The sequence below is a fragment of the Scyliorhinus torazame genome, chromosome 15 (assembly GCF_047496885.1).
Source record: "Scyliorhinus torazame isolate Kashiwa2021f chromosome 15, sScyTor2.1, whole genome shotgun sequence".
NCBI classification, from domain to species: Eukaryota; Metazoa; Chordata; class Chondrichthyes; order Carcharhiniformes; family Scyliorhinidae; genus Scyliorhinus; species Scyliorhinus torazame.
Genome location: NC_092721.1, coordinates 10,744,173 through 10,767,221, shown reverse-complemented (window position 1 = coordinate 10,767,221; position 23,049 = coordinate 10,744,173). Strand labels below are relative to the sequence as shown.

Here is a 23,049-nt window from a genome sequence, read left to right as displayed (position 1 = left end):
TCGCCCCAACTGAAACTGCACACCTCATCTTCACATAGGCCTCCTTCTTCCTCTTAACAAGAGATTCCACTTCTTTGGTAAACCACGGTTCCCTCGCTCTACGCCTTCCTCCCTGCCTGACCGGTACGTACTTATCAAGAACACGCAGTAGCTGATCCTTGAACAAGCTCCACTTATCCTGCGTGCCCAACACTTGCAGCCTACTTCTCCAACCTATCCCCCCCAAGTCACGTCTAATGGCATCATAATTGCCCTTCCCCCAGCTATAACTCTTGCCCTGCGGTATATACTTATCCCTTTCCATCACTAACGTAAACGTCACCGAATTGTGGTCACTGTCCCCAAAGTGCTCTCCTACCTCCAAATCCAACACCTGGCCTGGTTCATTATCCAAAACCAAATCCAACGTGGCCTCGCCTCTTGTTGGCCTGTCAACATATTGTGTCATGTAAGAGCCAAGCATATTGCTGTGGATCTGCAGTCGCATGTAGGCCAGACCAGGTAAGGATGGCTGATTTCTCTCCCGCAAGGACATCAGCCAACCAGATGGGGTTCTTCTGACAACCGACTATGGTCCCATGGTCATCATTAGTATTTCATTCCAGATCAGCTCTCTCAGAAAGCAAAAACATGAAAAACAAGATTCAAGCAAACAAGATCGAATCAAAATGAGGGTCAGAGTTAATGGTTCACAATGTTGATCTCATTATTGAATCCAGAAGGCTGTAGAGTGCCTGATTGGAGGAGGAGATGCTGTTCCTCGAACTTGTGTTGAGTTTGACTGGAACACTGCAGTAAACAGAGGACCGGACAACAAAGTGGAGGACTAAAATAACAAGCAGTCAGAAGCTTGGTTTATACTTGCAAACTGATCAGACTGAACCCTTTCTCGAACAAGGAGTGATGCTTACTACTTTTCCGTCCTTTGGTATCTCCCCTGTATCCAGGAAAGATTGAGGGATTTTGGCAATCCCATCTGCTGCCTCCACACCCCCCCTCAGTAACCTGACGTGCCAACTATCGGACGGATGACTTCTCCACCCTGAGCATAGTCAACCTTTCCACAGCTCCTGATTAACAATTTTCATCCCACCTATTACCCCTACCATCTCCACTTCTGTAAATATTTCATCAGCATCCTCTTCCTTCGTAAACACTGAAGCAGAGTACCATTTATTATTCGAACCTTGCGTTGCATCTCCAAACATATATCACCCTCTTTGTCCCTGTTAAACCCCACCTCGCCTCTTGCTACCTGCTGACCATTTACATGCTGGTAAGAGCATTTTATTTTAACTACCATCATACTCTCTTCTTGCCAGTTTTATTTTGTTCTTTACTTCCCCTATAACAGATTGCATTTGGGCTGGTTCTTGCTTGAAGAATCCACTTAACATGCACCGTGCACCTTTTTGCTTGTTTCATCATGTTCTCTGTATCCCTTTTCATCCAGCGAGCCCTGGCTTTGATTCCCCTACATCTCTTCCCCCCGCCATCCCCCACCCACCTTGTTGGAATGTACTTGGCCTGTACCTGAAACAACATGGAATCATAGAAAAGTTGCAGTACAGAAGGAGGCTATTTGGCACATCTTGTCCATGCTAGCCCAAGGACACCCAGGTGCCCTTTCTAATCCCACCTTCCTGCACCCGGTCCATGGCCCCGTACCTTACAGAACATAAGGTGCAGAAAGAGTTTAGGGCCTGAGCATAGTCAACCTTTCCAGTACCCCCTGCTTTTTCACCCCAACTATTAAAACAGTTTAGGGTCTCCACCACCAACTCGGGTAGCAAATTCCAACACCCACTACTCTACGTAATAAAGCTCTTCTTCATGGCCCCTCTACACCTTCTACATCTTCTTAAAGATCACCCATGTTCTATAATAGTTTCTCCGTCAATTCTTCAAATTTAGTTCTCCTTTGGATTGTTCCTTGATATTCTCCATTGCTAATCTAAACCTTACGATCACGCTTGCCCGAGTGTTCTCCCACAGTCACTTGGTCTACTTTGCCCACCACATTCCCCAGCACATAATCCAGCAATGTCTCCTTCCTAGTTGGGCCGTGGACCATACTAGTCAAGGACGTTCTCCTAACACACTTCAGAAATTCCTCTCCCCTTTCCCTTCACTGTAACATTATCCCAATCGATATTTGGGCAATTGGAGTCCCCCCGTATCAATACTCCATAGTTCTTACACGTCTCTGTGATTTTCCCTTAATCTTAATCTCTTTCGAAGAGAATAAAAGTGCAACTTTCTGATACAATATTGACAAGGAAGGTTTGTATTTGTAGTTCATCTGCAGTTAGCCATTTATGTTTTGTTTTACTTTGTAGCTTTTGACGTCTAGTACCACAACGTGGATTTTGGCCTTAAGCGGATTGGTAAGTACCCGTCTCCTTGCCAGTGTTCTTTACTTAAAAATAATCCTTTTGCTGTGGTTTTAATTTTACGTTAATTGCTTTGAAGGTTATCGAAGTTGAGTTGGAGGCTTCATTGACGTACTGTGGTTGTAAATTTGCTGAATTACGTCAAATTTGCTACATAGATACAAGCCATTCAGCTCAACTGATCCATGTCAGCATTTATGGTTGAACCAAATCTTCTCTCACTTATTTCACCTCATCCGACCAGCTTATCATTCTCTCACATGTACTTATCTAGCAATGTTTAACTGCTATTTGCCTCTGTTATTCCATATGATAGCAAGTCCCACATTCTCACTACTCGCTAGACAAAGGCATTTCTATTGAATTTCAACAGTATTGGATATTTGGTCATTTCCAATAAGGAAATAAATGAACATGACATAGAATATGCAGGACAGCCATTCACCCCAGCTGGTGTTTATGCGCCAACCATCCTTACTGGATTTTATGAGTGACTATCTTTCATTTGTGTTCCCTCGTTTTGGACTCCTCCACAAGTGGAATCCACGTTGTTCACTGCACCTTTTTGGTTAAAAACCATATCAGATTTAATCTTTTTAAACTCGGGACACAATAACTTCTCGCTGTCGTTTTATGACAGTATTTTTAACAACCGAACTTGCAGTGGTGGTTTTAAAATGTTTTATGGTGGGGAGCTTTGATGAGAGAATTAAAAGGGCAAAATCTAACTGGGTACATTTGTGGTCCAGAATTTATGTGTTGTAGACACTTGCCCAATCTCGTGAAATTGCGTTGATGTCATAAAACCAAATCTCTGGACTCCTTTGTCAGACTTTAGTTTTACAAGAATTTCTAGGACTGCTACTCCACTAGCTTTGTGTTCCCCCAACTGAATCCTGCTCATCAAGTAACCATAATGGTATCTGCGGCTGAACAGAGTGCATTAGCAATAGATGCTGTATAACATGCATATCCACAGCACCTAACTAAGTAGCTACATGAGTCATTCACAGTAACACTTTTCTCAGTGTCTCCAGTGTTGCCAATCCAAGCAGGTAGTCGCTGGTACTAATGGCTCTGCAGATGGCCACTTAACCTCCAGCAGTGGAGGCAAAAATAATGAGCTCCACCCAGCATCAGTTCATGCTGTTTTGACAATTTCCTCTCGCTTGGAATGGATTGCGCTTTCAGCTCACACCATTTAATAAAGGAGTGAAAGGTTATTGAGAGCATGAAGGGAAGTGGGAGTTAAGTGTGTAATCAAGACTTCATTGAGTGGCGAGGCAGGCACACAGACTGAATGGCTACTTCTGCTTCCCTTTCTTATAGTCATAATATTTGCGTTATTATTTCCAGCAGCAAGGGCGTTGCATATCCAAAAGTAGGTGCTTGACGGCCAGGACGGACATAATGGGCCAAAGAGCCTCTTTCTGTGTTGTAAAACTCCGTGACTTACCTTAACTGAGCGACGGCTAAGTGTCAGTCATATTTCAGTTGCCAGCTCTTGCTTCTGAGTTGGAAAACCGGCAGCTCAACTCCAACACCAGAGACTGGAGCTCAAAGCCCAGGCTGGCACTCCAGTGCTGACGTAGCTGTCTTTCTCCAGTCTCCCGACAGAACTGAAGTCCTTCATTCTTGGTGCCATTTACTAATAATCTTTATTGTCACAAGTAGGCTTACATTAACACTGCAATGAAGTTACTGTGAAAATCCCCTAGTCACCACACTCCGGCACCTGTTCGGGTACACGGGGAGAATTCAGAATGTCCAATTCACCTAACAGCACGTCTTTCGGACTTATGGGAGGAAACCGGAGCACCCGGAGGAAACCCACACTGATACAGGGAAAACATGCAGACTCCACGCAGACAGTGACCCAAGCCAGGAATCGAACCTGCGACCCTGGAGCTGTGAAGCAACAGTGCTAACCACTATGCTACTGTGCCATTCACAGTGCATATCCTCTGCTAACTCCCTGAGGCCTTGACATCCTTTCCAAAGTCTGGTGCCAGAATTGAACATGGTATTCTAGCAGAGGCATACCCACTGATTTGTCAAGGTTCAGTTGGTATTAGAAGTCAAATTCTTGCTCATCAAACTATATCATGGATGACATAGTTTGCTTTGTAACATGCCTGTGAAGCACCTTGAGATAATTTACTCTGTCAAAGACACTGTATAACTATACTTTATTTTTTGCTGTATCCTGTAGATACAATTCTCTTCCTTAAAGGCATATTTACCTATTATTTCTTCAGCATAGGCTAAATACTGATATTTGTGAAATTAAAACTCCCCATAGTTCATAACATTGTTAACACATTTGATAAAATGAAACAAGTTATTTATTTTCAGAGTTAAAACCATTATTAAAATGGTCGGCAAAGAAATTCAATTATCAGCACACGTTCATACACTGGTATCATCACGCAAGTTCTCGGCCTAAATTTAGTATTGCACAATTACTGCTCGTACGTTATTGTGTTTGTCGTCTACTAACACAACATACACAAATGGTAAGTGGCAATGAGATTTCTGAATATCAGATTGATGTCCAGCAACATATGTCCGCCTCACACCCCCTCCTCCAATCCCAATCAGAGTGGTGTAGCAATCCCCCATATCACATCTATCCAGCCTTCTTTTTAAAAATTAATTCATGGGATGCAGGTGTTGCTGGCTAGGCCAGCATTTTTATTGTCCATCCCAAATTGCTATCCTCATGCAGGGAGTTGTTAGTCTGTCCAACATACAAAAGGTGCCTCTGTTATAGAAACAACACAATCTGCTGCATGTAAACACATCAGAGAAATAGTTAGCCGCATGAACCACAGGATAGCAAGGAAGAAAAAGAGAACAAAATAAAATTGTGTGAAATGGAACATTTGCAGGATGCTGTTTCTTTCCTCTCACTGATAACTATCTGATTTTGAGGACTGATAAATGTTGAACACCAAGAGTTGACGATGTGTTCATCTTCAAAGAATTATGTATCCATTTGGGCGCTGAATTAGCTTCAGTGGCAGGAGCGAAGAATTGGAGTATTATTGTAACACAGCGTGTGGTTAAGCTTCCTGATGAAAGCTGCAACATTTTTAGAATACTGGAAATGTACATTTCTCCCCCTCTCCATGCTTGAGTCAAGCTAGTCGTTTTAGGCATTTTCTCAAATAGCAAAATTGTGTTGTCAATTGTTTCTCATTGCGTAACTCAGAGTCAGGGCCTTAAAAGTGACAAAAGCAAATTACCGCGGGTGCTGGAATCTGAAACAAAAACAGAGAATACTGGACAATCTCAGCAGGTTTGACCGCATCGGTGGAGAGAGAGAAGGAAGCTAACGTTTCAAGCCTGGATGACTCTGTGTCAAAGCTTAAAAGTGATGTCTGAAGTTTTTAAAAAAATATATTTATTATTTGGTTTTTACATTTTTACAAATATCGCAACAAAGTAGAAGAAAAACAAAAAAGTCACCATTCAGGATACAGTCGACAACACAGAAATATATCATAGCCATTACTACAAAAGAAAATTCACGAGCACTCCAGCACTAAGGGGGAATTACATTCATACCCCACAACGCAATCCAACCCCCATCCAGGCTCAGGACAGAACAGTCATCAAACATAATAATAATAATAATTGCTTATTGCCACAAGTAGGCTTCAATGCAGTTACTGTGAAATGCCCCTAGTCGCCACATTCTGGCGCCTGTTCGGGGAGGCCGGTACGGGAATTGAACCCGCGCTGCTGCCATTGTTCTGCATTACAAGCCAGCTGTTTAGCCCACTGTGCTAAACCAGCTCCCCCCACATATGACGATAAAATTATGAAGCGGGAACCAGCAGCAACCACCCATATTGCACATTTCCCTACAGGGAAAGAGAAAGACAACATCAAGGCAATAAAGTTAAATGCTTGCTCAGCATTGAGTGAATCATTTTATCAAATTCTAACTGTTACCATTTCAGGGAAATAGGTGTTCCCATAAAAATTACCATTTTGCAAGTGATGTGTTAAATACTCAGAATCTGGAAAGGCAGACATGAATGCAGTTGGTTTCCTATCATGTTTTGTTGTTTGATGAAATTGAAAAGCCCTTGATCTCTGATAAAGATGTTGTCAGGCAACCTTGCGTCTGAGGCGCTAGTCCCCCACGTGGCATTGCCCCTGGCTGCCTTGAAGATAATGTTACATCAGATTCAATGGTGATTGTGGTTTGGCGTGGATGGGGACAGGAAGCAACAGCAATCTGGCCAGATAGCACAACATTGTGGTTGGCGATTGACAACAGAATTGGCATAAAACAAACATATACATTTTGTTTGGGGATCTCTGGAGTTGGGTCTTGGAGAAGTGACAAATTTTACACGTGAAGATTGAATAAATTATCCCATTTTTAAAATTATTTAAAGTTACATGGAATTTTTGAACATAGAAACAGGCCATTTTGCCCCGACCATGTTCATGCCCGAGTCTTGTCCTTCTTCATCCTTCTATTCTTTTATTCCTTATATATTTTTCTAGATTCCTCTTTGACGCCTCTACACTATTAACCTCAATTACTCCCTCAATAGAATGGACTTGATTTACTGTCACGTGTATCAAGGTACAATCCAGAGAGGTCATTCCATACATGCAAAAACATAGGACAGATACACAGTGTAAATACAGAGACACAGATATCGGGTGAAGCATACGGAGTGTAGTACTGCTCAGTAGAGAAGATGTATTGAGCAATCAGTTCAGTCCATAAGAGGGTCGTTCAGGGGTCTGGTAACAGTGGGGAAGAAACTGTTTTTGAACCTGTTGGTGCATGTTGTCTGCTAATGGAAGAGGTTGGAAGAGAGAACAACCCGGGTGGGAGGGGTCTTTGATTAGGGCTGTTCGCTTTCCCAAAGCAGCGGAAGGTGTAGATAAAGTCAGTGGATGGGAGGCAGTTTAGCGTGATGTATTCATGACTCTCTGTAATTTCTTACTGCCCTGGGCCGAGCAGTTGCCATCCCAGGCTGTAATGCAGGCAGATAGGATGCTTTCTATGGTGCATCTGTAAAAATTAGGAAGAGTCAATGGGGACATGGCGAATTTTCCTAGTTTCCTGAGGAAGTATAGGCGCTGTTGTGCTTTCTCGGTCGTAGAGTTTTTAAAAAAACATTTAGATAACCAATTAAGGGGCAATTTAGCGGGGCCAATCCATCAAACCTGCACATCTTTAGGTTGTGGGGGTGAAACCCACGCAGACAAGGGGAGAATGTTCAAGCTCCACACGGACAGTGACCCGGGGCCGGGATCGAACCCAGGTCCTCAGCGTTGTGGGCAGCAGTGCTAACCACTGTGCCACTGTGCCGCCTTTCTTAGTTGCAGAGTTGACGTTGGTGGACCAGGGCAGATTGTCGGCCATGTGCACACCTAGGAATTTGAAGCTCTCAACTATCTCCGCCTCGGCACCATTGATGCAGACAGGGATGTGTACAACACTTTGCTTCCTGAAGTCAGTGACCAGCTCCTTAGTTCAGAATCCATAGAATCCCAACAGTGCAGAAGGAGGCCATTCAGCCCATCGAGTCTGCACCGGCCCTTGGAAAGAGCATTCTACTTAAGCCCACACCTTCAACCTATCCCCGTAACCCAGCAACCCCACCTAATCTTTTGGACACTAAGGGGCAATTTATCACGGCCAATCCACCTAATCTGCACATCATTGGACTGTGGGAGGAAACCGGAGCACCCGGAGGAAACCCACGCAGACACAGGGAGAAAGTGCAGACTCCGCACAGACAGTCACCCGAGGCCGGAATTGAACCCGGGTCCCTGGAGCTGTGAGGCAGCAGTGCTAACCTCTGTGTCCCGTGCAGCCTGTGTGTCGGGAGTACAGTAAGGGGCTAAGTACACAGCCTTGCGGGGCCCCTGTATTGAAGACTATCGTGGAGGAGGTGTTGTTGTTTATCCTTACTGATTGTGGCCTATAGGTCAGGAAGTCGAGGATCCAGTTGCAGAAGGAGGAGCCAAGTCCTAGGTTTTGGAGTTTTAGTATGAGCTTGGCTGGAATTATGGTATTGAAGGCAGGGCTGTAGTCAGTGAGCAGGAGTCTGACGTAGGAGTCCTTGTTGTCGAGATTCTCCAGGGATGAGTGTAGGGCCAGGGAGATGGCGTCTGCTGTGAACCGCTTGTGGCGGTATATGAATTGCAGTGCATGAAGGCATTCTGGGACTATGGAGTTGATTTGTGTCTCATGACCAACTCTCGAAGAACGTCATAATGATCAATGTCAAGGCCACCGGACGGTAGTTGTTGAGGCACGTTACCTGATACTTCTTTGGCATTGGTATGATGGTGGGTCTTCCTGAAGCAATTAGCAACCTCGGAACAGAGTAGGGAGAGGTTGAAGATGTCCGCAAACACACTCGCCAGTTGGCCCGCGCAGGATATGAGTGCACAACCAGGGAGTCCGTTAGGACCCGTCGCTTTCCGGGGTTTCGCATTAAAGAAGGCCGATCTGACTTTGGAAGGTGTGATGGTGAGTATGGGTGTGTCCGAGGCTGCTGGGACAGTTGACAACTGGTTTGTAGTTTTCCTGCTCGAAACAAGCACAGAATACATTGAGTTCATCGGGGAGGGGTGCGCTGCCGCCGGAGATTCGCACTGCTGCCGGAGATTCTATTTTGCTTTGCTTTGTAGCCCGTTATGTAGCCTTCCACATTCTCTCCACTCTGGGTAAATTCAACAGTGAATATCTTACATTCATGGTTTTGGACTCCTAGACAAGTGGAAACACCTTTCCCATGTTTACCCTATCAAACACTTGAATGATTTGAAAGACCTCCACTAGGTTTCACCTCAGCCTTCTTTGTTGTCAAAGTTTTAAAAAATTCCCAGATTATTCAATGTTTCTTGATCGTTCCACACGCCCAGCATCATTTGTGTGAATGTTTTTTTTGCTGTATTTCCCCAGTGCCTCGTAAAAAAAAATCAGTGCAAACTTGATTCGAGTCACATCTGCAGAGCTGAGACAGTTGTATTGAGGAACTGACTTTAGATTGTGATATGCAAATGGAGGATAAATAAAATGTGCAAATTAAAGAACATCAGAAATAGGAGCAGCTGTAGACCATATAGCCCTACCAGTCTGCTCCTCCATCCAATGACGTTGAGTTCAATGGAAATGAATATAATTGACAATATACATAATCCTTGCAGAGTTTGAACTGCTGGGAAGATCTGCAGGTTGGGAGTCTGCGTTGAGAGATATATTCACACACCGAGGTATTTTTAGTGCTTTCTTCCCTTGGCCTCTATATTGAGTGAATTGAGTGATTTCAACCTCTATCTCAATTCTTTATGCTCACTCTCTCTCTTCTGAGTTCACTAGTTCACTGCCCTCTTTATCCTTCCTTAACCTCTTCCTCCATTGAAAACTCCCCAACCCATAAACGCAACTACCCATTTTCTCTTGCCGCCTTACATGGCCTCGCTCTTTCCATTGTGTCTGCTGCTAAGGTCATCTTTGATCACTTCATTCTAACACTCTCCACCCACATACTCCTTTCCTCCACCAACTCTACTTCTGTTTGTGTCTGCCATGGAAAAATCTCTCCAAATTCACACACAACTGCACTTTCAAAATCTCAGTTGTCTAGCCTTCAGTCATCCATTCACAATGACATTTGATAACAGCTACTGATCTGCTCAACCACACATTCTCCTCCACCTTGGATGTCCTAGTCCACATTAAGTCTATTACTCTCTCTTACCCTCATCTCTGCTGCCTTAAGTCCAAGGCTTGCATAGCAGACAACTTTTTTTTAAACCATTCCCCACCACATCTGGCTGGACCACATTATGCACAATCGGGTCCTGATCTCGTCTGTCAGCAGTGCTCACTCTTCCAGCGTCATCTTTGAATGTGAAGATAACCGCCTTTTCTCAATTGCTAGCATCTTCTGCAAACTCTTCCCATTGTCTCCTCCACCCTCAACTCCAAGTGCAAGGAGTTCGGGGACGACTCTGTCGCTAAGATTGAAAGCACCCCATTAGCTACCGTCCTGTGACCCTCCTATCTCCTAACCCACTGAGTTGACATTCCTCTAAGGCTCCGCCCCCGCCCTAGCCCTGAACCTGCATTTTTTGAGTTTCTCTCTTATGTCCGTGCATGCCCCCTCAACGTTCAACTTGTCCATTAGGCCCATCTCCTGCTGTCAATCACTCAACATTCCCTCCTAGCTCCGATCTTAATTAACTATCTCCTCCGGGCTTGTACCCCTCTCTTTCAAATCTGCCATTGCCTCGCTCCTCAATAAAACATCCTGTGGTGACCCTCATGAGGACCACGGGTGATCATGAATCAATCTTCCCATGGGGCTCAAAGAGGATGGATGCCCGCCCAGCTGGGAGACTCGTTAGTGGGCCGTTTAAATGCTGCTCCCAGACCGGGACCAGGAATTCTGATAGTCCTGGGATGGAACTCTTGTGTTGTACGCTATGGTCGCGGCTTTATCTATTGAGTTAAATAAACCCGTTTGTCTTCTTTGTATCTCCTGGGTTACTGCCCAGCTCTTGACCCATCTCTGGCTTTGCAAACTGTCAGCCCCTCTCCAGTCTTCCTTTCTTCCCCGAAATCCTTTAACATTTTGTCATTTACACATGAAACGTACGAAGAAGGAGCAGGAGGAGACCATTCAGCCCCTTGAGCCTGTTCCACCATTTAATAAGATCATGGCTGGTCTGAGAGTAACTTCCAATCTGCATCTTGCCTACCCCTGATAACCTAAAACATCTGTGCTCATCATTCCGGGGACACCATCTTTCATTACCCCCAGTTTAGTTTCCACATTTCCACAGTTCCCAGAGTTGCTGATATAAAGTCACAAATGGCATCCTGTGTGACTGTAGCATTGGTAAAATATGTCTCTCCATCCCTCTCGACCTTTCTGCAGCCTTTGACACTGTCAATCACACCATTCTCTTCCAATGCTTCTCCACTGTCATCTAGTTGGGTGTTACTGCTCTCGCCTGCTTCCATTCTTATCTACCCAGTCAGAGCCAGAGAATCATCATGGCTTCTCTTCCCACTCCTGTGCTGTTACCTCTGGTGTCTCCCAAGAATTTAACCTTGGCCCCCTGCTATTTTACATGCTGCACTTAGAACATAGAACATTACAGCACAGTGCAGGCCCTTCGGCCCTCGATGTTGCGCCGACCTGTGAAACCACTCATAGTGTGGCAACATCCGTAAACACATTGCTAGCTTCCATATGTACGCTGACCACACCAGCTCTACCTCACCACCATCTCCACTCTCGACCCGTCCACTGTTTAGCATTGACAGACTGCTTGTCAGACATCTAGTACTACACTTGGAGTGGCCCCCGTGAAGGGCAGGTTTAGCTCACTTGGTTAGACAGCTGGTTGGTGATGCTGAGCGAGGCCAACAGCATGGGTTCAATTCCCGAACCGGCTGAGGTTATTCATGATCCTTGCCCCTCGCCTGAGGTGTGGTGACCCTCAGGTTAAACCACCGCCAGTCAGCTCTCCCCCCTCAAAGTGAAAGCAGTCATCTCGGACTATGGTGACTGTACCTCACGGAGTTCTTTCCTACAACTAAATATCAGGAAGGCCAAAGCATCAACTTCGGCCGCCACCAACTGGGCTGTTTGCACGTCTGGTGTCATATTTGATCTCGGGATGAACTCGTGTCTGGTTTTCCACACCCTCTGAGCTCATCCAAAACTCTGCTACCTGTGTCTGAATCCACACGTCATTCCTGTGCTCGCTGACCAACTTGGCTCGTTAGGTCATTAACACCTTGATCTTATTTTGAATCTCTCCAAAACTGAGCCATAGCTGATGCTTATTCTTGCATTAGGAATGACACGGACAAAATATCTCGGAGTATCGACAGCTAACCTTTTGATTCGATTTATTGTAAAATTTTCCTTTATATGTTGCAAAAATATCTTATTTTCCTCTTGGAAGGAAGACGGTGCAATATTGATGATTTATCAATAGATCAACACTTGACCTAGTTTTTTTTCGAGTTGTTGATTTATTAGCCAGCGGATGCATGGAGAATGTTTTTATAAAACTTTTAAGTGTGACAATATTAATCTGCAAGGCATTTCCTGTTTAAATTGATTGCATTTGTCTCTAGAATTTGTGATCTCTCCACAAATTGCAGCTATTTAGCACCCTCCATGAACTTCTCCACCTCTCCCTCTTCCTTTAAGACACCTCTTAAAACCTACCTCTTTAATCAAGCTTTCGTTAATCTGTCCAAATACCTCAATGACTGGGTACTCAGGCTTTTTTTTTTGTCAGTCACTCTTGTGAAGTGCCTTGGGGTGTTTTACTATGGGCGCAATTCTCCGGCCTCGTTACACTCTCACTCGAGCGCAACGAGGCCGGTAAATAGCGGGGAGGCCAAAAATGAGAACCGCGGCAGGCGCCAAACCATTTGCGATGCAACCGGCCCGCAGGCGAAATCGGGATGCCACCGTAGCATGGCGAGAAACCAATAGTCACCACTTCAGCCCTATTTCCATACATTCATTTGCGGCGTGAAGCCCGTGGGGCCTCCTTGTGTGTCCCACACTTCGAATTCTTTCCGGAGAATCGCACCCTACATGTATTACTTATTTATTTGACAAATGCAAATCCCCGAAGCTAAGTGATAGCCTCCACATTTGCTGAGTTTATATTAATTAATCCATCACTTAGTCTGTAGTGGGGACACTCCTCAGTAATATGCAGCAATGTTTGTGTCTTCCCATACGTACATAAGGGGTATGTACTGAGGCCCCAGTGCTGGAGGTTGGCTTCACGGGGGTTCCTGGCCTGTCCTGAACCTGTTTAACAAGGACCTCTTTCGTAGCAATAGTTCAAAACCTGCCATTTGACATATTGGGATTGCCATCAGGAACTTGTTAGTGAATCCCCGTGTTTCCCAAGGATGTTTGCCAGTAGACCTTGCTGAGGAAGGCTGATCCTTTTGGGCAGCCAAGATGGAAAATGGGCAGTTAGTGGGTTGGGCAGGTTATCATGGAGTGGTGAGTGAGATGCCTTGGTAGCGCTATATAAATGCAAGTTGTTATTGTTGAAATAACATTATTTGTTGCCTCACCTGTACTGATAAGACAAACGTATGGAATTAATAAATTGGGAAGTTTGTTTCCATATAACCTGATCAAAAACTTCACAACTATGTTTGAATGCTGGTGGATTGCAAATTCAGTTTATAAATCCAGAATTAAAAGGTTAGCCTCAGTCATGATAACCATGAAACCATTGTTGATTATCGTAAAAACTCACCTGGTCCACTCACATCCTTTAGGGAAGGAAATCTGCCGTCCTTACCTGGTCTGGCCTACATGTGACTCCAGACCCACAGCAACACTTAACTGCCCTCTGAAATGGCCTGGAAAGCCACTCAGTTGCCATGGAGGAGTAGGTCGCGCATTCAGCAGCTCCCGTCTGGAACGGACTCTCAGACCTTTTTCAGGAGTTTCCACAGACCTTTTGGGGCAGATTGGTGAAGCGAACACTGCCAAAAGGATTCCCTCTCGAAACTTCCGGTTGCGGCTATGCGGAGCTAAGTCGCACATTCGGCTCTTTTGGGCTCTTTTCAGGGGTCCCAACGGCACTTTTACGACGTTTCCCGGTGTGGGAAGGAGTTAATAACAGCTCCCCGTCAGTATATGGCTTTAACTAGGAGCCGGGCGACAAAAAAGGTGGTGGTGGACCCGAAGAAGGGAGGGAACAAGGACAAAATGGCGGCGGGCGGAGACCAGGCAGCGTGGAGGCAGTGGGCGGAGGAGCAACAGGAGGGTATCCAACGCTGCCTCAGAGAGATTAAAGCGGACCTGCTTGAGCCGATGAAGGCTTCTATTGATAAGCTGCTGGAGACACAGACGGCCCAGGGGGTGGCGATCCGAGAGGCTCGACAAAAGATCTCTGACAATGAGGACGAGATCTTAGGCCTGGCGGTAAAGGTGGAGGCGCACAAGGTGCTCCACAAGAAATGGCAGGAGCGGTTCGAGGAGATGGAGAATCGGTTGAGGCGGAAGAATCTGTGGATTCTGGGCCTCCCGGAGGGGCTGGAGGGGCCGGACGTGGGGGCCTATGTGGTCCCCATGGTGAACTCGCTGATGGGAGCGGGGTCCTTCCAGGGGCCCCTGGAGCTGGAAGGGGCCCATAGAGTGTTGGCGAGGAGGCCCAAGGCTAACGAGCCTCCGCCGGCGGTGCTGGTGCGGTTCCATCGGTTCGTCGATCGGGAGTGTGTGCTCAGGTGGGCCAAGAAGGAGAGGAGCAGCAGGTGGGAGAACGCGGAGGTTCGAATATACCAGGACTGGAGTGCGGAGGTGGCGAAGAAGAGGGCCGGGTACAATCGAGTGAAGGCGGTGCTGCACAGGAAGGGGGTGAAGTTTGGCATGTTGCAGCCGGCGCGACTGGGTTACCTACAAGGACCGGCACCATTATTTTGAGTCTCCGGAGGAGGGGTGGGCCTTTGTTCAGGCCGAGAAGCTGGACACAGACTGAGGGTCGGGATGGGTGATTGGGGACTGCGGTGGATATGTTATGCCTATTTTTTGTTCGGGGGCGGGGGTGGCTTTGCATTGTTTTGGGTTTCTTTTCCTCTGTGTTTTTCTCTTTCGGGTTGGGGAGGGTGGATGGGGCGGGTTGGGCACTGTTTTGGTTGGTAGCGGGGCCTGGTAGGTGGAGAGCGCGGGCTTTTCTCCCGCGCCGAAGACTGGGGGGGGGGGGGGGGGGGGGGGGCGGGGCCGGGGCGGGGAAGCGAGGATTGTTTCCTGCGCTTACAGGGGAGGGGGGAGGGGGAGAGGAGGGTGTGCCACACAATGGGAGGAGTCGAAGGGGAGTCGGGAGTGGCCGGGACAGCAGGAGTCAGCTGACTTGCGGAAGTGCAATGGGGGGAGTAAACCAGCTAGGATGGGTCCTAGCCGGGGGGAGGGGGGGGGATCGAGTTGCTGCTAAGGTCAAGGAGGAGCTGGAACGAGTGGGAGGGTCGAGACGGGGGTATGCCGCTGTGGGGAACGGGCCGGGTGTGGGGTGCGGGCGTGTGGCTGGCCGAGGAGGGGTCATGGCTAGTCAGCGGGGGAGGGGGGCGGGTAGCCCCCTGATCTGGCTGATAACCTGGAATGTAAGGGGACTGAATGGGCCGGTTAAGCGGGCCCGCGTGTTCGTGCACCTGAAGGGGCTCAAGGCGGATGTGGTTATGCTCCAGGAGACACACCTGAAGGTGGCAGACCAGGTAAGACTGAGGAAAGGGTGGGTAGGTCAGGTGTTTCACTCGGGGCTAGATGCCAAAAACCGAGGGGTGGCGATCTTGGTGGGAAAGAAGGTGTCATTTGAGGCGTCGAGCATTGTGGCAGATAATGGCGGTAGGTACATAATGGTAAGTGGTAAGTTGCATGGAGAGAGGGTGGTACTGGTCAATGTGTATGCTCCAAACTGGGACGATGCGGGTTTTATGCGGCATATGTTGGGTCGGATCCCAGACTTGGAAGTGGGGGGCCTGATAATGAGGAGAGACTTTAACACGGTGTTGGATCCGGCACTGGATCTCTCCAGGTCTAGGAAGGGTAGGAAGCCGGCGGCGGCTAGAGTGCTGAGGGGATTTATGGACCAAATGGGAGGGGTGGACCCTTGGAGATTTGCAAGGCCGGGGGCGAGGGAATTTTCATTCTTCTCACATGTCCATAAGGCTTATTCTCGAATCGACTTTTTCATTTTGAGTAGGGCGCTGATAGCGAGAGTAGAGGATACCGAGTATTCGGCAATAGAAATTTCGGACCACGCCCCGCATTGGGTGGACTTGGAGATGGGGGAGGAGAGGGACCAGCGCCCGCTGTGGCCCTTGGAGGTGGGGCTGTTGGCGGATGAGGAGGTGAGCGAGCGGGTCTGAAGAAGTATAGAGAGCTACTTGGAGACCAACGACAATGGGGAGGTCCGAGTAGGGATGGTATGGGAGGCACTGAAGGCGATGTTGAGAGGAGAGCTGATCTCCGAATTCGACTTGGTGACCACCAGGAAGGCGGAGGTGCAGTGGAGGAAGGCCCAGGGGGCGATTTACGAGTATGGGGAAAAGGCAAGCCGGATGTTGGAGCATCAGCTTCGGAAGCGGGACGCAGCTAGGGAGATCAGGGGAGTTAAGGACAGGGGAGGGAGCATGGTGCGGAGTGGGGTTGGCATCAATGGGGTCTTCAGGGACTTCTACGAGGAATTGTACCGATCTGAGCCCCCACGGGAGGAGGGAGGGATGGGCCGTTTCCTGGACCAATTGAGGTTTCCATAGGTGGAAGAGGGACTGGTGGCGGGACTGGGGGCCCCGATTGGGCTGGAGGAGCTGATCAAAGGGATAGGAAGCATGCAGGCGGGGAAGGCACCGGGGCCGGACGGTTTCCCGGTCGAGTTCTATAAAAAATATATGGACCTGTTGGGCCCGCTGTTAGTTAGGACCTTTACTGAGACAAGGGAGGGGGGGGCTTTACCCCCGACGATGTCCCGGGCACTGATCTCCTTGATCCTGAAGCGGGACAAGGATCCCCTGCAATGTGGGTCTTACAGACCGATTTCCTTGCTAAATGTAGATGCCAAGATGCTGGCGAAGGTCTTAGCCACGAGGATTGAGGATTGTGTGCCGCAGATCATCCTTGAAGACCAGACGGGGTTTGTGAAGGGGAGACATTTGAACGCGAATGTGCAGAGGCTTTTGAACGTTATCATGATGCCAGCGAGGGAGGGGGAGGCGGAGATAGTGGTGGCGATGGACGCTGAGAAAGCCTTCGATAGGGTAGAGTGGGGGTACCTATCGGAGGTGCTGAAGAGGTTTGGGTTTGGGGAGGGGTTTGTCAGGTGGGTTAGGCTGTTGTATGAGGTCCCGATGGCGAGTGTGGCCACAAATAGGAGGAGGTCCGAGTACTTTCGGTTGCACCGAGGGACGAGGCAGGGGTGTCCCCTGTCCCCCTGCTCTTCACACTGGCGATTGAACCCCTGGCTATGGCACTGAGAGAGTCGAGGAACTGGAGGGGGTTGGTGCGGGGTGGGGAGGAGCATAGGGTGTCGCTTTATGCGGACGACCTGCTGCTGTATGTGGCGGACCCGGTGGGAGGAATGCCAGAGGTAATGAGGATCCTTAGGGAATTCGGGGACTTTTCGGGGTACAAGCTCAATATGGGGAAGAGCGAGCTGTTCGTAGTTCAGCTCGGGGACCAGATGAGGGGGATTGGCGAGCTCCCACTAAAAAGGGCGGAGAGGAGCTTCAGATATTTGGGGGTCCAGGTGGCCAGGAGCTGGGGGGCCCTGCATAGGCTTAATTTTACAAGGCTGGTGGAGTAAATGGAGGAGGAGTTCAAGAGGTGGGACGCGTTGCCGCTGTCCTTGGCGGGTAGGGTGCAGTCAATCAAAATGACGGTGCTCCCAAGGTTTTTGTTCCTGTTCCAGTGCCTCCCCGTGTTTATCCCGAAGGCTTTTTTCAGGCGTGTAAACAGGAGTATAATGGGGTTTGTGTGGGCGCGAGGGACTCCGAGGGTGAGAAGGGTGTTCCTGGAGCGGAGTAGAGATAGGGGGGGTGCTGGCGCTGCCCAACCTCTGTGTGTACTACTGGGCCGCCAATGCGACGACGGTGCGCAAGTGGGTGATGGAGGGGGAGGGGGCTGCATGGAAGAGGCTGGAGACGGCGTCCTGTGTGGGTACGAGTCTGGGGGCGCTGGCAATGGCGCCACTGCCGCTCCCTCCAAGGAGGTATACCACGAGCCCGGTGGTGGTGGCTGCCCTCAAAATTTGGGGGCAGTGGAGGCGGCATAGGGGGGAAGTTGGGGCCTCGGCGTGGACCCCATTACGGGGGAACCACCGGTTCGCCCCAGGAAGAACAGGTGGAGGGTTTTCGGGGTGGCACAGGGCAGGGATACGAAAGTTGGGGGACCTGTTTGTGGACGGGAAGTTCACGAGCTTGGGTAAGCTGGAGGAGAAGTACGGGCTCCCCCCGGGGAACACCTTCAGGTACTTACAGGTAAGGGCGTTTGCCAGACCGCAGGTGGTGGAATTCCCGCTGCTACTGCCATACACAGTACAGGACAGGCTGCTCTCGGGGGGGGGGGGGGGGCGGGGGTGGGTGGGAGTGGGGAAGATCTCGGAAACTTACCAGGTGATGCAGGAGGAGGAGGAGGCCTCGGTGGTAGAGTTGAAAGGTAAGTGGGAGGAGGAATTGGGAGAGGAGATCAAGGAGGTGACGTGGGCAGATGCCCTAGGGAGGGTGAACTCTTCCTCTTCGTGCGCGAGGCTCAGCCTCATACAGTTTAAGTGCTGCACAGGGCACACATGACCGGGACAAGGATGAGCCGGTTCTTTGGGGGTGAGGGCAGGTGTGTTAGGTGCTCAGAGAGCCCAGCAAATCACACCCATATGTTCTGGGCATGCCCAGCGCTGGAGGAATTTTGGAAGGGCGTAGCGAGGACGATGTCGAGGGTGGTAGGATCCAGGGTCAAACCGGGCTGAGGGCTCGCAATATTTGGGGTGGCAGAGGAGCCGGGAGTGCAGGAGGCGAAAGAGACCGGAATTCTGGCCTTTGCGTCCCTGGTAGCCCGGCGAAGGATTCTCCTTCAGTGGAAAGATACGAGGCCCCCAAGCGTGGAATCCTGGATCAGCGATATGGCAGGGTTCATTAAATTGGAGAGGGTGAAATTCGCCTTGAGAGGGTCGGTACAAGGTTTCTTTAGGCGGTGGCAACCATTCTTAGACTTTCTGGCAGAACGCTAGACATTGGTCAATGGCAGCAGCAGCTCGGGGGGGGGGGTGTTTACTTTATTTTTGTTTATGTTATTTACACTGGAGGGTCTGAGGGGGTGTATACACCTGTTGTGTTAAGTCAGGATGTTAATGTTAATTTATTATTTAGGCACAGGGGGGGAGGGGTTTGGGGGGTTGCTTTTTTAGATTGTGTTTTGTACTTACCCCTGTTGGGTTCTTTTTTCTTTCTCATTTTGTTATTGATATTTTATGAAAACCTTTAATAAAAATTTTTTTTTTTTAAAAATGAATGCAAGATGTCGTTATTTTTGACAAGCCCTGTAGCGCCTTCTGCTATAATAAATTAACGCTGTAATATTGGTGGTGATTTTCATGGGCCTGGTATAGAGATTTTTCAAGGGTGGGGAGGGGAGGGGATATTCACTTTGTGGAGCAGCAGCAATTAAAGAGCTGCTGCTGCTATTTCCAATTGCTCTTTGGTCACTTGATAGCCCATGTAAAATGTACGCCGTAGTTCTTGCAATACTCCCGCGAGGGAGCCAAGTGAGGTTGTGGTTATGCTCAAATGCTGTGTTTACAAATGCAACCAATATCGTAAATAGCCTGAGATTGGCTTTCAACTTCTTGTGGGGTGAATTGGGCTGTGCCAGCAGTGTGAAATGGGCTCACGCTGAATCAGCAGCTGAATTTTCTCGTTAAACTATTCCGTTTTTTATTTTCCACTGTTTTGGAAAATATTACCAACATTTTTAATTTCAAACCAATTAAGAGAAACCGTGAAAGTAGGAAATAAATCTCTGGAGTGAGTTAGGATATCGTTCTGTGGACATCAGTGGCAAAAAGTTTGTATGTATTGTAAAATCAGCTATATTTTGTTGTGGGTGGCGCAGTGGTTAGCACTGCTGTCTCACGGCACTGAGGACTCGGGTTTGATCCCGGCCCCGGGTCACTGTCCGTGGGGAGTTTGCACATTCTCCCCGTGTCTGCGTGGGTCTCACCCCCACAATCCAAAAAGAAGTGCGGGGTAGGTGGATTGGCCACGCTAAATTGCCCCTTAATTGGAAAAAAAATAATTGGGTACTCTGAATCTATTTTTTTTAAATTACAGGCGCTGTATAAATGCAAATTGTTGTGTATAAGTTGTGCATGATTAAACAGCCCAATTGATTCAACCACTCCACAAACTTCATTTCTAGCTGAGAAATGGCTGTGGGCTAATAGATGATCAGATACCCTTGTAGTTACGTGTATACAGACAACTAAGCTGCAGTCAGACTGTTTGAGCACAAGAGTCAGATCAGACACTCAGACTCTTGTTCTCCACCGTGTTTGGTTGAGGATTTGAAAACCGTTCCCTGGTACTTAAGGAATGGAAACATTAAAGAGTTTGGACGGCAACACATGGAGACAGAAAAGGTGGGCTGAGCAAAAAAGCATTGTTGAGAAAAACGGGGGTTTGATGAAGGGGAGATGTGGAAAAGAGGACATTCTCTAGAGCAAGGCAGAGGCAGGTGAGGGCCACTCACAGGTGATGGTTACGGGGAGGGTGGGGGCTCTGCACAAATGGTCAGAATCAGAGAACCATGCAGGGTCGAGTGGTAAGCAGTTGCTTGGATAAGATGAGACAGGATCACTATTAAGTAATACTTTATTCCAAATATTCTCCCATTTCATATTGAATACTGGACTGATTCACTAAAGTAAATGGTTGATTTTTCACCAGGGCCGACCCTACCAGGCTAGTCCATGACTTTAGCTGTAGTACATTGAGCTGGGAGTGACTTTGTTGAACGCAGTGAAGCCCTGCTGAAGCTGAGATACAACAAAATAGTAACACGAGTTCCACAAGCCTGTGTTTCAACATAAAATAGCAGAGTACGTTCAACAAAGTCCACTTGGCCAGATTTTCCACAAGTTGCTGTGTTTGTAACTAAAATTCTTAGCGCTTTTGGGTGAAGTTAGAGCTTATGTTAGGAAGATGAGTGAGTTTTACGCATGGAGATAAACTGTTTGATTTTGTTTAAGATTGAACAATTTTTAAGCTTCTAAGATCTTCTGAGTCTTGACTTTCAACCGTCTCAGGAAATCACACCACCTCATGTTTCCATTGAAAGGAAGTATCATTACATGGGACCAAAGACTTTGATAGTCATCGAGCATTTTTTTTAAATGAAAGAAACTGCTCCAGATAAATGTGCTTTGAAATACCTGCAATGATGGTAAAACAATACCTTTTTTAGAGAGGGCTGGGGAGTTCCTGGAACTTCTGTTTTTTTGTGACTGACCCAGCTGGTTACACTTTATTGTCGCTGTAAGATTGGTCTGTGACTGTGCATGCGCACATCCGAAAGGAATGTCCTGTTTCTTCCCTGCTCAGCGCATTCGCCATTTGCTGTGCGGCCGTGCTTCGGAGGAACATTTTGAGAACCCACTTTCCCATTGCTGTTTTGTTTTTGCTTTTCATGAAATCATAGAACCTATAAGCGCAACACGAAGCCATTCAGCCCACCAAGCCTGTGCTGGCACTCTGGAAGGGCAATCCAGTTAGTTCCACTCCCAGCTCGTTCTCCACTGTCCTGCAATTTTCAAACCACTTTTCAAGTTACTTTGGGCAATCTGATGATGAGTGGGGCCAGTGTTGGTTGCACAGGTTCCATAGAATCATAGGATTTACAGTGCAGAAGGGGGCCATTCGGCCCTTTGAAAGACCACCCTACCTAAGCCTACACCTCCATCCTATCCCCACAACCCCATAACCCCACCTAACGGCACTAAGGGCAATTTAGTATGGCCAGTCCACCTAACCTGTACATCTTTGGACTGTGGGAGGAAACCGGAGCACCCGGAGGAAACCCACGCACACACGGGGAGAACGTGCAGACTCTGCACAGACAGTGACCCAAGCCGGGAATCGAACCTGGGATTCTGGAGCTGTGAAGCAACAGTGCTAACCCCTGTGCTACCATTCGATGGTCCTTGGGGAATTAAATCACTCACCAGCCAGCACAGGTTAATCACAGAGTTTTACTTTTACAAAGGCTGCTACCCACACTTACATCTGAGGAAAGATTCTCTGATTTCATTGCTGTGGCCAAGAATCTGGACACCTCCAAAGGTTTGAGGCAAAAAACATCACAGGCAGCATTCATGTCGTGGTTTTTCACTCTGCACTCACAGTTGTACCTCATCATAGCCAAAGAGACAGAAAATCTACTCTGAATGATAATGACACGAATGAACCTCTGGGTGCCTTTTAATACTCTGAAGTGAATTTGAGTTTCTGCATACGTCCAGATTATCCCTGGCTTGCTCTGACCGTCTTGTACACCTGAATCTGAGAGCACCAAAGCTTTCTGCTTAGTGTGGAAACTATCCGCGTTTACCTGAAGTACGAGCTACACCTGGAGGCTGGGTAATTTCCATTTTCAATCCGTCAGTCTGACATTGGATGACTTGTGGCCATATTTCTGTTGCTTTCCCTGCACGTACACACACTGGCCATCTGATGTCACTGCACAAACCCCAAAAGAGCACTTCCAAAGAAGATTCAGCAACCTAAAGCCCCCACCCTGCCTTTCCCAACATCGAAGGGCCTCTTCTGATAAAAATGCACGCAACTCTGTCTTAGCAACACCTGCCCCTTCACAACTGACAGTATACTCGCCCTCTTCGCTGTGTTTAAAACCATGTTGTCAATCGCATCTTAGTGGGTGGTGCTCTCAGTCTGAGTCTGGAGCTTGTGGGTACAAGTCTCCCTCCAGCTCAGAGAAAATCCAGGCTGACACTCCGGGGTAGTATCGAAGGAGCACTGCACTGTCAGACATGTCAACTTTTGGAAAAACTTTAAAACGAGTCCCTGTCAGCAGGATGGAAAGGATCCCATGGTATTATTCACCACATA

The 23,049-nt window shown here is 47.9% G+C and overlaps 1 protein-coding gene across 5 annotated transcripts in view; it reads left to right on the top strand.

Annotated features, from left to right (window-relative positions):
* ubac2 (UBA domain containing 2) overlaps positions 1–23,049 on the top strand; it is a 353,572-nt gene that overhangs the window by 196,077 nt on the left and 134,446 nt on the right. For all 5 annotated transcript variants that reach the window (XM_072476077.1, XM_072476075.1, XM_072476073.1 and 2 more), the window contains one exon: positions 2,340–2,387. In XM_072476077.1, the coding sequence (XP_072332178.1) occupies positions 2,340–2,387 (48 nt within the window). The remainder of the gene's footprint in view (positions 1–2,339; positions 2,388–23,049) is intronic.